The following is a 16,612-nucleotide window of genomic DNA, read 5'->3' on the forward strand; positions in this document are numbered from 1 at the left end:
AATAACTTAACTCCAGCGCCAACTGGCGGGTTAAATTGTGAAACTAGAGAGCCACTCAAAAACACACAAAATAAGAATTATATATACGTATGTACGTCGCACGCCCTCTTTTCAAACAGCCGAATTTTCTCCATGAGTATGCCTTTGATTTCATATATCTCCACACCAAGTTCCAGTACTCTAACATTTCCAGATATTCAGTATGAAAAACTCAGTTTGTATGGGAGGTGCCACGCCCCCTTTTCCAATAACCCCAATTTTTCTCCATGAGTATGCGTTTGGCTTCATATATTTCCATACCAAGTTCCAGTATTCTACCATGAACACTTCCAGAGATATGCAGTATGAAAAAATCGGTTTGTATGGGAGGTGCCACGCCTTTTTTATGTATTGATTTTTTTTAGCCTATAACCATCCTTGGGACGTCCCAAGCAGCTGCCCGAAATTTCAAATAAATCGGTTTGGCCGTTCTCGAGCTTTGCGATCGCAAAAAACGGCTTTCAAAATATATAGTAGTATAGATATAGATAATTGTCAATTGCATTGCTATGGACACTCATCCTTGGAGTTTCGCTTTAGTGCTTAGAACTTCTACATCTTCAATACAATTTGGATCAGCAAAGGCTCCCAAGAGGTCATACTTTGAAGTCTATCTTTTTAGAAGTAATTCACAGCAAAACAACAAGCGATTATTTTATGTAAGGTTTCAGCGGTAGACATAATGCCTAGAATGAAAATTCCATAAAATTTATCCAAAAGAGTTATGTATATCAATTTGAGTCACTGTAACGGGTGTGACGATCACGCAAACCAAATTAGCTACTACTTACTTTGTCGGAGTTTTTCTGCTAATTATGTCCTCTGCTTATGGTTTTAAATAGTTCATTGTATAGATCAATACAAAGTTTCAGAATTTTGGGCGTTGTTGCTATCCTATATTTGCACTTATAACTTATATGACCCTATTAAGCTGGCATTTCAGGGTACTATTTTATATATATATATAAGGAAAATTTGAAAGTTAGGGGGGGGGGCTCGAGCACCCCCCTGCCCCTACCGGGCTACGCCCATGGAAGGGTGTGACATGTTGAGCATGAATAAAAAAGGCTCAGTCTAGAATTCCATCCAAACATTTAGGAAAAAAAAACTATATGCAATCGATTGGTCAGTATTCGTCACTAATTTTCATCGTTTGGCCATTAACCGTTATCTTGTTGGGTGGTATTATCACTTGCGAAATTTAAATTAAATAAAATCAACATAAAAAGGTTATTGTATTATGCCAAAAACATCACAAAAAACATGTGGTTACTAAAAACTAGGTTTGCTTCTAATTTATATGAATTTTGCCATTTATTTTTCATTCCACCGTCTCAACGCCAACCGATTTCAAGTTGCAAAAATTTCGCGATTTATGAATTGTGGAGCACGCAAGTTTGCGTTTTGGAAAGAAAACCGCAATATTTGTGCGATCATAAGGTATTTAAAACGGACACAAAAACGGAGTTTATTGGATAGATTAAAATGTTAGAAAAAAGCTAAAATAACGATCGTTTTCGTTTCATTCCCACGACAGCTGGTCTACGTAACGCAATGACTCATGGTTTTCTCCGACCAATGGCTGTTGTTTCTGCGATATAACACCGTTTAGGTCAGCGAAACCTCTTAATCGGTGTTCGCGTTTGGTGCTATATCTGCTCAGGGCTGGCATAGCGTCAAACCCAGGACCAGAAATAAACCCCTGCTGCGTATGCAAACTCCACCTCGGTCAGGTGCAACACTTGCGACGGGTGGACTCTCCCCGCACCTGCTCGGGCTTAAGAATGCACCGCCAGTGGACCACGCCGTTCGTGGCCCCATGCTATGCTAACCAGACCGCCTTCACTGCACACCGGAGCTCCTCCGAGCAACACGACACCAATAACACAACAATAGACGCACACACGGACACAACCGCACCTCCACCAACACCGCACCTCCACCAACTTTTGGACCGATCAGATAACCCGTACACCTCGCCTTCTCCTCTCCCCATATACAACGTTGCTTTTGAACGATAACCTTTTTCAAAACTTGCTTAAACCCATTTCGTGTGGCACCCATATTGTGATACATATTTCAATTACCTAATCGCCACAATTCAAGTTGAATTTGCTTGTTTAAACATGTGGCAACCCTACTAAATATAGTTCTGAATAAAGCCTATCAAACGTTTTTCGATTGATACCAATCTCCTTCAAACACCTCAAAAATGGGTTAAATATTCAAACGAAAGATTTCTTAGCACTCTTTCGTTGCGACTTTTCAAACAGGGAGCAACCCTTACGAAAAAATAAAAATTGATTGCAAATCTATAGACCAAGCTCTTGGCACCTTATTTTTTTGTAAATTGGATGAGCTATGCAAATCTGATGTCATTAACAAAAAATTCATATGTATTTGTAAGGTAGTAATTTTTAAAAAGGTGGCAACCACGCTAAAAAAAATCAAAACCTTATTCCACATCCGGGGACCGTATCCTTTCACTTTGCACCTCATAATTATTTTATTTTTTTCGTAGGAGAGGGAAAAGCTTTATGCGCTGGACGGACGCTATTCTCTATACTACTTCCTCCATCTTCTCGTTTGCAGCGGAGTACGAATTTCACGTATCTTGCAACTGCTTCCCACTTGTCTGCACTCGAGATCATTACCCCGCGCGTGCCCTTGCCGCAGCAGCTGCTCGGCCTATCTCGGCACTGAGATTGTAAATATCTTTTTGCTCGTAAGCAAGTATCTCAATTGGCATGACGCCAGAAATAACTAGAACCGCGTCAATGCGTCGGTCCATATTTCTGCCCCGAACAGGAGCACCGACTGGACTACTGTAATCAAAAGTTTCATACCGCATGGCTTCGGGCCGCCCACGTTCGCCATCAGCCCTCTGCGCAGCTTTTTCACATACTCCTTGAATGTGTTCCCAGAATGTGAGTTTGCTGTCACCCTAGTTTGCTTCACCCCTAGGTTTTTTGTAGACCTAGAAGTTGTCACGGGCTTAGGTCCGACCATCATGTTTGTAATTGTTGGGATTCGTTTCTTGGTGAGGAGCACGATCGTTGTTTTGGCTGTAGCCAACTGCATACCGTGATCGCTCATCCATCCACTGACGCTGCGTATTACCTGGTTCAGCTTGAGTTGCGCTAGCTGGATGTTTCTTGCTATTATGACGGCGGCCACGTCGTCCGCCGGTTATACGTCTCTTTCTCTGATCTTGTGTTGTGTCGTACAAAAGCCAATGGTCTCTGAGATAGTCCCGAATATATCTGTCAAGTATGTTGGATCTTAGAATGACCGTTTCAAGGCCTCCAGCATGTTGTCCCATCTTGTCGAGTTGAAGGCGTTCTTGACGTCCAGTGCGACTAGCAGCACTATTGGCCGCGCCTGGTGGCACGCTTCTTCGGCTTTATGTACCGCCTCGACTACTTCACTAATTGCTCCTATAGTTGAGTGTCCCTTCTTGAAGCCATGTTGTCGGCGTGAAAAGCCTCCGTCGTTTTCTGTGGCTAACGTCAAGCATATTTTGAGCAGATTCTCCATGTTGTTGTTGTAGCGGCTACAACAACCCCGCCCAGATCGGTTAATATCTCAGTCGTTGTCGTCAATCTCCACTAACGGAAGCCCCAGGAAGCGTGCAGCCCCAATGGGGTCGGTCGACAGGGACAAAGGCGTTAGTGTTGTCGGGTTTTCCGGGCATACGAAGCGATGTTTCGAGAAGGCATCTAGTCGCTGTCCGTAGTGCGGTGTTTTGTGTAGTCTGCAGCTTCGTCCACTGCGTCCAACTAGTCCCCGGCGACCGCACTGTTTTTTTGTCTTTGCCCCAAGTACTGCCAGCTAGAGACTTGAGGACCTTGGAGCGGCTTTGTACTTTGTTGACAATAGCGGTTGCGTGCGCAGAGAATCAGAGCAGACTGTCGAAGGTTACTCCGAGTATTTAGGGGTTATTCACCGTCGGAATTGGTGTATCATCGACGTAAATTCCCAGCGGTGGCCTGACCTCCTTCGTCCAGGTGGTGAACAAGGTCGCAGAGGATTTTGTAGGAGAGAGGATTAAGCTCCTTGCAATGAAGAAGCGAGTAGGCTCGGAGAGATACCCGTTTACTTTCGAACACAAGTCATCAATTCCATTCCCAGACGCCATGATCGAGCAATCGTCGGCGTAAGAGACAATCGAGACTCCCTGTGGTGGTTGAGGGAGCTTTGCAAAGTAAAAGCTAAACAGTAGTAGGGAAAGGACACAACCCTGTGGAACCCTCTCTTTTATTTTTTCGAGTTTGCTCGATTTGTCTCTAAACATTACCGAGGAGTGTCGACCACTCAGATAATTCGCTTGCCACCGTTGGAACCTCTGTGGGAGAGAGGAGGCCTCTATTTCTTCTAGTAGCTTGGAGTGGCTGATGGTGCCAAACGCATTTGACAGGTCCAACGCTACTAGAATAGGTCTCTCACAGAGACGGTTGTGGTTAAGGCCAATGTTATCTGAGTGTTTATGGCGTTAAGTGCTGTTGTTGTACTGCGCACTTTTCGGAAACCATGCTGATGCTTCGCTGGGGTCAGGAGGTTCGTGAAATACGGGAGCAGCAAGGCCTCTGGTGTCTATCGGGCAGTAAGACTCTCCTTTGGTAGCTGGTCCCCCCGGTTTGAGCAGTGGGACCACTCTCCCCATCTTCCAGATGTCTGGGATGATGAGAGTGGCCATTGACATATTGAGGACCTACTCTAGGTACGCTACTCCCGCAGGTCCCAAATTTTTCAGCATCAACATGCATATTCCATCTTGACCCATGGCTTTGGAAGCTTCCCGGTGGCCACCTGAACTTCACCGCTAGTGAAGTGGGACACAAGTTGTTGGCAGTTTGTGCAGCCGTCTCGTCACTCGACGCTTGGCTTTGTACACCGGAGGATCCAGTATGAACTGCCGGCTAAAATAGCTCGCGTACGCTCCGGATCCAACGAAGCATGGTCGCCGAAAGAAATTTCACCCTGTCGTCGTGCTTCGTCGGTTTGGACAGTGACCTCACGGTAGACCAAAGCTTACTCACGCCAGAGAGAGCTGTGCAACTTCGTCTCTTGGACCGTAGCTATCAATATACCATGCCTTCCCATGAATACGGTTATCTCCTCGATCTTGCTCTGAAGTCCGTTACAGTAAAATTGAAGGAGCTTCATGTGGTTCGGGAGACGTGTTGCTATGCGGGGTGTGAGGGATGTGTGTGGCCTTGCCGCCATTTGCTGTGTGCGCCGCTGTGGAGGTTGCCGCCCTGTGGTGTTAGTGGGTGGCGTGACAATTGGGGTTTTCGACCGAGCGGCGCAACACGGGCCCTCGAAGTTCCTCGTCCAATCTCCCGTGGCGCGCAGACCTGAACATGCCCTAAAGTGGCACCAGCCAAAGCAGGTGTTGCACTTGACTGATGTCACGTTACGGAATATCCTGGTCTGACATACCGTGAAGATTGTAGGAGAAACCAGGAGTTGTTGGCGGCGGCGTGTGGGTGGTGGTGGGGTTGTGTCTGTTGTGTGGTCTGTGGGGGCTGTGGTGTGGTCTATTGTGTTGTTGTGGTGTGGTGCTGTGGTGTTTGTGTTGAGCTGATCAGGTGGACTGGGGTTAGCCGTGACGGATGCTCTGTTTGAGCAGCAGGGGGTCACAAATGATGTGGTCCACTGCCGATGGGTCCGTAGTCCTGAGCAGACTCTGAAGTGACTCCACCCGTCGCAAGCATTGCACTTTACTGAGGTGGAGTTGTGGTTTAGTCGTCTCTGGCATACACAGCAGGTGTATGTTTCTGGCCCTGGGTTTGAGTCAATGCCAGCCCTGAGCAGAAGAATACGTAACAAATGTAGCCCTATGGACGAACAACTTCTGAGATACTTCGCCGACCTAAACGGGGTTAGATCGCCGAAACAACAGCCCTTGGTCGGGTAAAACCCGAGTCATTCCCGTACGTAGAACCGGCTGTCGTGGGAATCCACTATATTCTTAATTCGAACCTCATCCATGGGTATGGAACTTTTTCATGACTATTTAGTATCCCTTGCCCCAGGGATCACAATCCAATTCGTCACATAACGCTTTCCAGCAGTTCAGTTTACTCTTCTGTATCTCGGCCGCAAGTGCTTTCTTAGTATAGTTGTAATAAATTATTAAAATAATTAAAGTTGAGCTCTGAATATATTTTATGTATGTTCTTTTAGAAAGCTTTTTGAATAATGAAAATTTTTTGAAAAACATAATTTCCATTTCAAATCATTAACAATAAAGTAAAATAAATTTGAAATTGAAGGTATTCACAAAACAAGCAAATTTAATAAATATTAGTATGTATAACATATTTTAATTCTACATTATCCAATATTGAAATCTCACTTAAAGAATGTCTTTCGACTAAGACTTTCTTTTATTCAGTGAATCTGTTATTTTGTGGTGCATTTTGAATGAAATCCAAAATCGTAACAATGACTTCTTGTGGAAGTGCCGTAATAATATGTTCATACTTAGTATTTTCTTGTGTTATATTTTTTTTACTAAATTGCATTTCTGCTAGTATAAAGCGTGCATCCGGGCAATTAGTCCAAAATTGTGGAATTATTACTGAAGTTGCACAAACTTCAGTAATATGTATGTATGTATGAGTAATGTACAAATAAGAAAAACTACTCCACTATTAAAGAATTTATATTAATAATAATAATCAAAACTAAATAGCTTATCTTTCAAAATGGATTGTTGCTTGATAGATCCATTGATATCTGCCCACTGCCGTTGTTACGTAAATTTATTTGTAGTTGTTATAATTATTGTAGTTGTTGATATAATTGTTGCAGTTGTTGTCTTTGATGCTGCTGTTGTTGCTATTCTTGTTTGCTTGCCCTTGTTGATATTGTTGTTGAATTTGATGTATAACCGTTCCCAGATATTCAGAAATGTGTTGGTGAAGTATTTGTTGCTCGAACTGGTCGTTTAGTGGCTTAAAATTTAGGCCGTATTTTTTTTTAATAATGTAAATTTTTGTCCTTTGCGCGGTGGTTGGGGTTAGCAATCCATATCGCGGCCGAGCATGATTGGTCAACATGCCAGGTTTCCTTAGTTCTATCTATAGGGTTCACTGAGGATGACAGCGTCTGCTCTTTGTCCAAGAACAAATTGGTCCAGCAGGTCATCAGCTACTACTTCTGATCTTTTAAATCAGGCCCTCGTCTTCTGCTGCTCTTGGTCTGAACTGCTTCTTGGTTATTCGCAGCTAACTTACCGGAGTAGACCGTTCACGATCCGCCCTGTGTGACCCCGGTAAGGTCCTGATCTTAGCCCTTACCTTGCATCTCATTTTTAGTCTAACTAACTGTGAAGATATTATAACTTTTAAAATGGTGGCAGCCCTACTGGAAAGATAATACATTATTGGATATCTAGAGGCCAAGCACATTCATTTGACACTTCATTTTCTGTAATCCAACGAACGGTGCGGATCTTATAATTTTTTAGACAGATGGCAACCATATAGAAATTCTCAGGCCTAAAGAATTAAAATTATTAAAAAATTTTCACAAATCCGTTCAGTAGTTTTCAAGATTAACGTGGTCAAAAATTCCGAATTTGTTTTATTCTATGTAATGAGGATACATAGATTTCTACGTGTACTTCGCTTAAAATGTTAAATTTTGGAAAAATTAGCAAAAACTGTTATTACTCAAATAAAATCTAATTATTATTAGGCATTTTTTATTACACTGTGCAGCAGCATTTTTGGAGGCGCAATAATTCCAACGCAGGATGAAAGACCTAGACCCATATAGTAAAACCTCAAAATCGTTTTGCATTCTTTGGTCAAATTTCTTTGCTATGGCTATTTTAACTTTGCAATATTTTGCCAAGTGTCTTTAGAATAAATGAATAAAAAGAGTAAAAATACATATAGGAGAGAAATATGTTGTTTCTGGACATATAGTAAAAATTTTTCGAGGAATAATTTTGTAGCACATTTTAGCCCGTTATCTCCCTCACAAAAGGGTCGTTTTGGCCCCTTTTTTAGAAAATCCAAATAAAATGGCATTTTGAAGGGCGCTAGAGGGTTAAAATATTCTAGTAAATTATTTGCCATAAAATTTTACTAGGGGTTCTCTCAGACAAAATCTTTGTACAAAGAATCTGTGAGTGTACAGAAAATCAAAAATCATGTATTCCCTTGGAATATAAAAAAAAATTAATGCTTTATTTTATACAGGTATATTGTTCATACATGTATGTAACGCTAGCTCCAATTGTTTAAACAAGTAACCTAAGTGTAAATAATCTTTCGATAGAACATAGTAATTTTATTGAAACAGTAAAATGGAAGCGTGCAAGTCAGATACTACTTTGCTACTGCTGTGGTAAATATGTACCAAAAAGTACATGTCCTTAAAAATTTACTACTTACATCATCATCTGGCTCATTTCAACAAGCAGGTATCCACTGAGTCCGATGTGCACGGCCAGCCCTCCCATCAAGTTGCTCTTCCATTTGAAATGAGGTAGTAAATACGTGTAACACAAAAATATTTTAACTTATTTTAATTAAAAAGAAAAAACAATACAGATATAGGGAAAAAAGCACCGGATGCAATTCTTGCAGAAATTTGTTGATGGAGTAAGCACGTGTTTGATGATCGCGATCGTGAAGAATTTCAAGATGACGCAGTAGAGCCAGCATTGGAATCACACCTGGACCTCATGTGTGACTCAGATTCTGATCACATCGATGATGCCAATGCTGATTTTATGGCTAATAATTTTCTAGAAGATTTTAACCCTCTTGCGACCTTCAAAACGCCATTTTATCCGGACTTTCTAGAGAAAAGGGCCAAAACGACCCTTTTTTGAGGGAGATTAGGGGTTAAAATATTGTACAAAATTACTCCTCGTAAAATTTTACTCTATGTCCCGAAACAACATATTTCCCTCCGATATGTATTTTTATTTTTTTCATTTATTCGAAAGACCCTTGGGCAAAATATTACAAATTTAAAATAGCCGTAGCAGAAATTTTACCAAATAATGTAAAACGATTTTGAGGTTTTACTATATGGGTCTTGGTCTTTCATTGAGAGTTGGAATCATTCCGCCCCAGACATCGACTCTCAGTGGCACAGTGTTATTAGTTCGCGTTATCACTTGTTAGTTTCTAGTTCTACTCCACGGAACACAAAAATATTGTTTAGTATTTTTCTTTAAATACGCACTATAAACACATTAAATAACAACAAACAAACACACACACGATATGCACATTAACTAATTATTATTAGAAATACCTTGAAATTATTTTCAATATCTAACTTTGTTTATTTATATTTACGCAACCTTTCACAAGACTAATAATTTTGCACCACTTGACTTTGAAAGCGCACTGAAAGCACAGGGTTGAAACTTCAAATTTGTTATTTGGAGATTTTCTTAATTGACATATGTACGTTTATAAAAATAACTGATATAAAGAAAATGTTGCTATAAAAATCTTGAATTGATGCCTTTATGACTTTGAAAGCGCACTGAAAGCACATTGTTGAAACTTCAATTTTGTTATTTGGAGATTTTCTTAATTGACATATGTACGTTTATAAAAATAACTGATATAAAGAAAATGTTGCTATAAAAATCTTGAATTGATGCCTTTATGACTTTGAAAGCGCACTGAAAGCACATTGTTGAAACTTCAATTTTGTTATTTGGAGATTTTCTTAATTGACATATGTACGTTTATAAAAATAACTGATATAAAGAAAATATTGCTATAAAAATCTTGAATTTATGCCAAAAAAAAATCCACTTCCGCCAGTGTGCATTGCGATAAGTCTCCCAAGTAGGGTTCGAACGAGGGTATAAAAATGAGTACATTAATACTCGATACCTTATTTGGTGATTTTACTCGATACTTTGCAAAGTACTCGTAGTATCGAATACTTTTTAAAAAACAAATTTTCTTTGCTTATATGAATTATTATCATTTAATTTTGTCCATCACTTAAAATAAACTGAAATTGCGTGTAGTCTGTTGCATAACATAAACCAAATAAGTTAAAGTTTAAAGTCCCATTTCTTTGTAGCAGGTAATTTCGCGAACGGCTGGTCCGATTTTCATGAAATTTTGCACATAAATATCTTTCAGCAACCACCATGTTTTAGGCCAAATAAAATTTACTTTTTTCCGGTAGGTGGACCAGGGACCGATCTATTCGAAAAAATCTTATTATGGTCCGATTTGCTGAAAATTTGGTACGTAGGTAGCTTTTTACCTAGATTAGCATATACGATCATTTTCTCCGCGAAGTGTACCAGGGACCGATCTATTCGAAAAAATCCTATTTATGGTCAGATTTTCTTTAAATTTGGTACGTAGGTAGCTTTTTGCCTAGATTAGCATATAGGATCCTTTTTTCCGCGAAGTGGACCAGGGACCGATCTATTCGAAAAAATCCTATTTATGGTCAGATTTTCTTTAAATTTGGTACGTAGGTAGCTTTTTGCCTAGATTAGCATATAGGATCCTTTTTTCCGCGAAGTGGACCAGGGACCGATCTATTCGAAAAAATCGTATTTATGGTCCGATTTGCTTAATCTATACTAGTTATATAAAGAGAAGTCCCTTTTCTTTGTAACAGGTAATCTCGCGAACCGCTCGTCCGATTTTGATAAAATTTTGTTTTAAATAGCTTTCAGCAACCACCATTTCATAGGCCAAAAAACAATTACTTTTTTCCGGTAGGTGGAAAAAATCGTGTTATGGTCCGATTTGCTTAATCTATACTAGTTATATAAAGAGAAGTCCCTTTTCTTTGTAACAGGTAATCTCGCGAACCGCTCGTCCGATTTTGATAAAATTTTGTTTTAAATAGCTTTCAGCAACCACCATTTCATAGGCCAAAAAACAATTACTTTTTTCCGGTAGGTGGAAAAAATCGTGTTATGGTCCGATTTGCTTAAAATTTGGTAAGTAGGTAGCTTTTTTCTCGTTTCCGGGAAGTGGATCAGGGACCGATCTATTAGAAAAAATCGTATTTATGGTCCGATTTGCTTAAAATTTGGTAAGTAGGTAGCTTTTTTCTCGTTTCCGGGAAGTGGATCAGGGACCGATCTATTAGAAAAAATCGTATTTATGGTCCGATTTGCTTAAAATTTGGTACGTAGGCAGCTTTTTGTCTAGATTAGTATATATGATTATTTTTTCCGGGAAGTGGACCAGTAGTGCGATTCACTAACTTTTAACAATGCGACTTGTCGTTTTGTTGTTTGCAGTAACGATTGTGCGATTCACTAACTCTGCTGCCGCTAATGGACATAAATCTGTTGCATATGCCAAGGCGCTCGTGTGAGCACAAAGTTCACAAGCATTTTATATGGAAGAAAATGCGCAACACACTCCACAAAAAAAATTCTAAAAAATCAACTGTAACTTTTAGCGACTTGAAACTTGAAATCATACCCGAAAATCATTTAAAGATTCTGAATAAAAAGTTTGAAATCTTGGTGAAAATTTTTTAAAGTTTGATTGATTTTTGTGAATTTTGTGCAAGCTTTAAAACTAACTTATATTCATGTGGTTTCTGTTGTTATATAGTAGATGGAACTATTTAAAACAAAATTATTAAAAACAAAAAATACACATACATCATTTAACATGAAAAAGTTTGTTAATATTAAAAAAAAAAATCGGTATGCACATTTTGTACATATTTATTTTCAATACTGATTTTATTATGCTAATGTCATGATGATTAATAAAGAAATATTTAAATATGCACATACATGATATTTATATTTTTAATAAACGATGTACACGTATTAAATTGAAAACTTTAATTATTCAATTCCTTTAAATTCAATGCATATTCAGTTTCTGTAAGATTAAAAAATATAATTATCACGTTTTAACTTCCAGATTTCTATATTAATTTTACGCCCTATTGTAAAATTATAAAAAAATTATTTATGCGATTTTGTAGCCCATTAAATCTTAGTACAATGAAGTGCAAGTTTGATGTTGCTGAAAAATCCTTTGATTTTTGATATTTGTTTTTGCTAGCTGTGCTGTCCATTTTTTTCATACGAAAAAATTGTAGGACGTACCTTTTATGTTTTATTAACAATACCAATCTAGACGTCGCACAGTGGCCAATTTTTCGAAAAAGCTGGCCAAAAGTCGAAGCTTGGTTCAATTGTAATCAAACCTTGTGTATTCGTCTTTATTTTGGTTTCTGGTTTTAAATTTCACCACATAATTTCGAAATTCAAAATGGCTGATCCATAATGGCTGCTGTGTACGCTTAAAATAATCAGATTTTTAGCAAATCGGAAGAGAAGCTCGGACAAACACTAACGAGGTCTTAATGTTTGTTTCTAAAAATCTTGATGTTGAAAGTTACACGGGAACTGCGGGATTTTGAATGAATCAATAAACAAGACATACATATTTGTTGGTACAGGAATATATTTTTAAGATAACAATTTTATACACCGTCATCGCAGTCATCTGAAGTATCCAAGCTCGTATCTATATTTACTGATGGCAATTCCGCATCCGCATTTACAACAGTTGATAATAATTTAATGGCATCTGACGACAGTTTATGATTTTGTTTTGGTGGGTTTAAACGTAATCTTGAAATGACAGGGCCCGAGGATACAAGCAGCCGATATTTTTTAATATCCTTATTCCTTGACTCTTGGGTTTCTTCGAAAAGTTACCCAATTGGCAGGGTTGCCCATTAAATAATGAGAGGCCCATGGATGAGCACTCTAATATAGTAGTACTTTCTGACATCATTTAAATTCTAAAAACATCCAATCTTTAAAACATCAAAATCTTGACAGAAATATTTTTTACATACATAATTTAAATCTTTTAAACATAAAAAAATTTAGAATCACGTATAAAAACTGATGTCCAAGCTACAGTGGCGGCTTGTGGCAGGTGGTTTTAACCAAGGTGGATCGAAAAAACTTCAATATATATGAAAAAGAAAATTAGACCGCCCATCTCGACCTCTCGTAACTATTTTCCTAATCCATCATGAGTAAACAAAAAAGATCAATCCGTGAATATCTATGTCTTACGTCAGTTTTTAAATGGCGTGACAATATGAAAAAACATGTTTTACATACTCTAGATTACAATGTCCATGAGCAAATGCTTGAAAACTGTTATTTTTTTAAAGATAATACCACGATTTTAACAATGACGAAAACTCTAATTTACGAAAAGTTTAGAGCGAATTGCTAGCAACAGTCACTTCGATCTCCTGTAACATTAAATGCCTTAAGAAAATCGACTTGTTGTCTCATAACGATACGCAGTAGAGCCCTCCTAACAATATAAGATGGTTATGCATACGAATGCACCAATTTTTTTTTGGACTTTTGGCCAGGGTTTTCCAAAAATTGGCCACTGTGCGTCATCAAATTAGCGGCCTTTGTTATCGTTAACAACAACAGTTGATTTGGCGCTAACGAATGTTGTTAGGAAAACGTTTACTGAATAGCTATGTTGTTAAAATTGTTGTTTTGCTGACTTAACAATAACAGCAGTTGTTAAAATCGCGTAGTGAATCGCACCACAGGAACCGATACAATCGAAGAAATCGTATTTATGGTTCGACTTGGCTGACCAGATAGACGATTCGAAATTCTACACAATGAACGACCAGGATTATGGCTGACCCTGACGACAACGTTGATGGATGAGCCGACCCGAGCGGGTTTTAGTAGCCGCTACTCCAACAACAACTTCGTTTTCGATGGAAAAAATAAGATTCACAAAATAGCGATTAAATTCACCCAAAAAAAAAACGGAATTTAACTTTTTCCTTGATTGGAAAAATAAATAAAAATTAACGATTTTGCAATGATCTGATAACGAAAATCTTGATATTTAGTATTTATTTTCGCTCCTTGCTTAAAGTGCTTTAAGTCTGAAATATCTACCAATTTTCTAATGCCTATTTTATGTGCCCCATTTACAGATAAAATGTTTGATATATCAACTTTTATAATATCAGCACAATTTTGGCCGTCATTCAATAAAGAAAGTTTGGAGCTACCTGAAGAAATTGCCAATGAATTTGAAAAGTATACAAAAGCCTATGAAGCATACAAAGGAAATAGAACGTTAAATTGGCGAACAGTAACAGGACGAGTTAATATTGTTATTGAAATAGGTGAACGAACAATTGAAATGGTTGTGGCCCCCACTCAAGCAATCATATTGTATCACTTCCAACACAAAGGTAAGTCTTATTAATACATACTGTCAGTCAATAAAGTTTAGGTACAGCGAATTTTTTACAATACGGGCAACTATTTTTTAAATATTTTATTTTTCGCAATTTTTTTTTTTAAATATGGTTAATTCTACAGCAAAAACCCTAAAAATTAAAACTCCAAACCTTGTGCAAAATTAAAGAAAATTCTGCAAAATTTCATTAAAATATTGCACTTTTTATTTACGCTCTCTAGAAAAATGTTCAGTATGCAGTTTTTTAGCCCATTCAATTTTAGTATAATAAATTGCAAGTATGAAGAAGCTAGGACTTACCATTGATTTTCGGGAACTTTTTTTTGTTGAAGGTGTCGCACATTTTTTCCATATAAAAAAATTATCAAACATTATTTTATATGGAGAAAATGAGCGACACCTTCAACAAAAAAATTGCTAAAAATCAATGGTAAGTCCTACTTACCTCAAACTTGCGCTTTGTTATACTAAAATTGACTGGGCTAAAAAACTGATACTCAACTTTTTTCTACACAGCGCAAATAAAAAGTGCAATATTTGAATGAAATTTTGCAGAAATTTCTTAAATTTTGCAGAAATTTCTTAAATTTTGCACAAGGCTTGGAACTCTGATTTTGTTTTTTTTTTGTTGTAGAATCAACCACATTTTTATAAAAAATTGTCGAAAAATAAAATATTTAAAAAATAGTTGCCCGTATTGTAAAAAATTCGCTGTACCTAAACTTTATTGACTGACTGTATACATATAACTTCCAAGGTTAGGCTCATTTATTCTATTAACAACACGCTTAATTCTAAAATATAAAGAAAATAGTAAGCGGCTATTGAACGAAGTTTATTATTAGGCTTGTTCTATTTAACCATCACAAGATAATAGCTAAATCTTGGTCAAATAAAGCCAAACTAGCTTAATTCCTATGTTGGCCTTATTTTGACAGTTGTTTGACTTTTAATAAAAAAATTAAAAAAAAAACGATTGAAAATCAAGTAATTTTGTTTAAATTTTTTTATGTGCGAATGTCTGCTTCGTGATATTAACGCATAGAATTTACTTAGATACTTACAAATGCTTAGTTGGTATGCATCGTTTCCCTGTAGGAACTAGTGCGGAACTGGTTCGGTTCTAGTGCGTTTGGAACCATGACTAATACGCAATAATTCTCTTTTGCATGCTAGCGACTGGCGAATTTAACATTGCGATGTCCTAGGAAGTGTCAATTGTCCCCCGTTGCATCCCTTTGGCTCTAGTTCCAAACCAGTTCTAAATTCGACAGATGAGATCTAGTTCGTTTTGCATCCCAAAAATTTGCAAAATTTATAAACCACATTAGTAGTAGTAGTAGTATTAAACTTAAGTAGTAAGTAAAAACAAAAGTGCGTTCTGCTTAAAAGTAAAAATATTAGTTCACTTTGTCTTACTTGTCTAAATTTAAGCATATTGATTTTTAAGTAAATTCAGTTCTTTTTAAGCTTATATGTATATGAAGTACTTCGAAAGTTTTTGTCGTACTTAACTTAAATAAGATATACAGTCAGTCAATAAAGTTTAGGTACAGTGAAGTTTTTACAATACCGGCAACTATTTTTTAAATATTTTTTCCCCCTAATTTTTTATAAAAATATGGTTAATTCTACACCAAAAACCACAAAAATCAAAGTTCCAAACCTTAAGCAAAATTAAAGAAAACTGCGAATTTCCATCCACGTATTGCAGTTTACACTCTTTAGAAAAAAGTTAAGTACTCAGTTATTAGCCCATTCAATTTTAGTATAACAAAGTGCAAGTTTGAGGTAGCTAGGACTTACCATTAATATTTAGCAATATTTTTTTTTGTTGTTTGGTAAGTCCTAGCGTCCTCATACTTGCACTTCATTATACTAAAATTAAATAGGCAAACTCAACTATTTTCTAGAGATCGTAAATAGAAAGTGAATTATTTTAATGAAATTTTGCAGATTTTTCTTAAATTTTGTACAAGGTTGGGTACTCTGATTTTTGCGGATTTGTTGTAGAATTGACCACATTTTTACAAAAAATTACCGAAAATTATAATTTATTTAAAAATGCAAGCCAGAGGCGCTACCTTTTTTTAAGAAAAGACAAATTAATTTTTTTTATGCAATCCACAACAGCTACCTTAATACAATCAGTCAATAAAGTTTAGGTACAACGAATTTTTTACAATACGGGCAATTATTTTTTTAATAATAAAATAATAAAAAAATAATTGCCCGTATTGTAAAAAATTCGTTGTACCTAAACTTTATTGACTGATTGTATTAAGGTAGCTGTTGTGGATTGCATAAAAAAA

The 16,612-nt window shown here is 37.3% G+C and overlaps 1 protein-coding gene across 1 annotated transcript in view; it reads left to right on the forward strand.

The window, feature by feature from the left end:
* The window catches only part of mr (anaphase promoting complex subunit morula), a 122,087-nt gene that overhangs the window by 27,899 nt on the left and 77,576 nt on the right, over window positions 1-16,612 (forward strand). The window contains exon 3 of the mRNA XM_017611143.1: window positions 14,029-14,292. Coding sequence (XP_017466632.1) covers window positions 14,029-14,292 — 264 coding nt within the window. The remainder of the gene's footprint in view (window positions 1-14,028; window positions 14,293-16,612) is intronic.

The sequence above is a fragment of the Rhagoletis zephyria genome, unplaced genomic scaffold (genome assembly GCF_001687245.7).
Source record: "Rhagoletis zephyria isolate East Lansing unplaced genomic scaffold, Rhagoletis_zephyria_1.1 Rzeph_scaffold_00373, whole genome shotgun sequence".
NCBI classification, from domain to species: Eukaryota; Metazoa; Arthropoda; class Insecta; order Diptera; family Tephritidae; genus Rhagoletis; species Rhagoletis zephyria.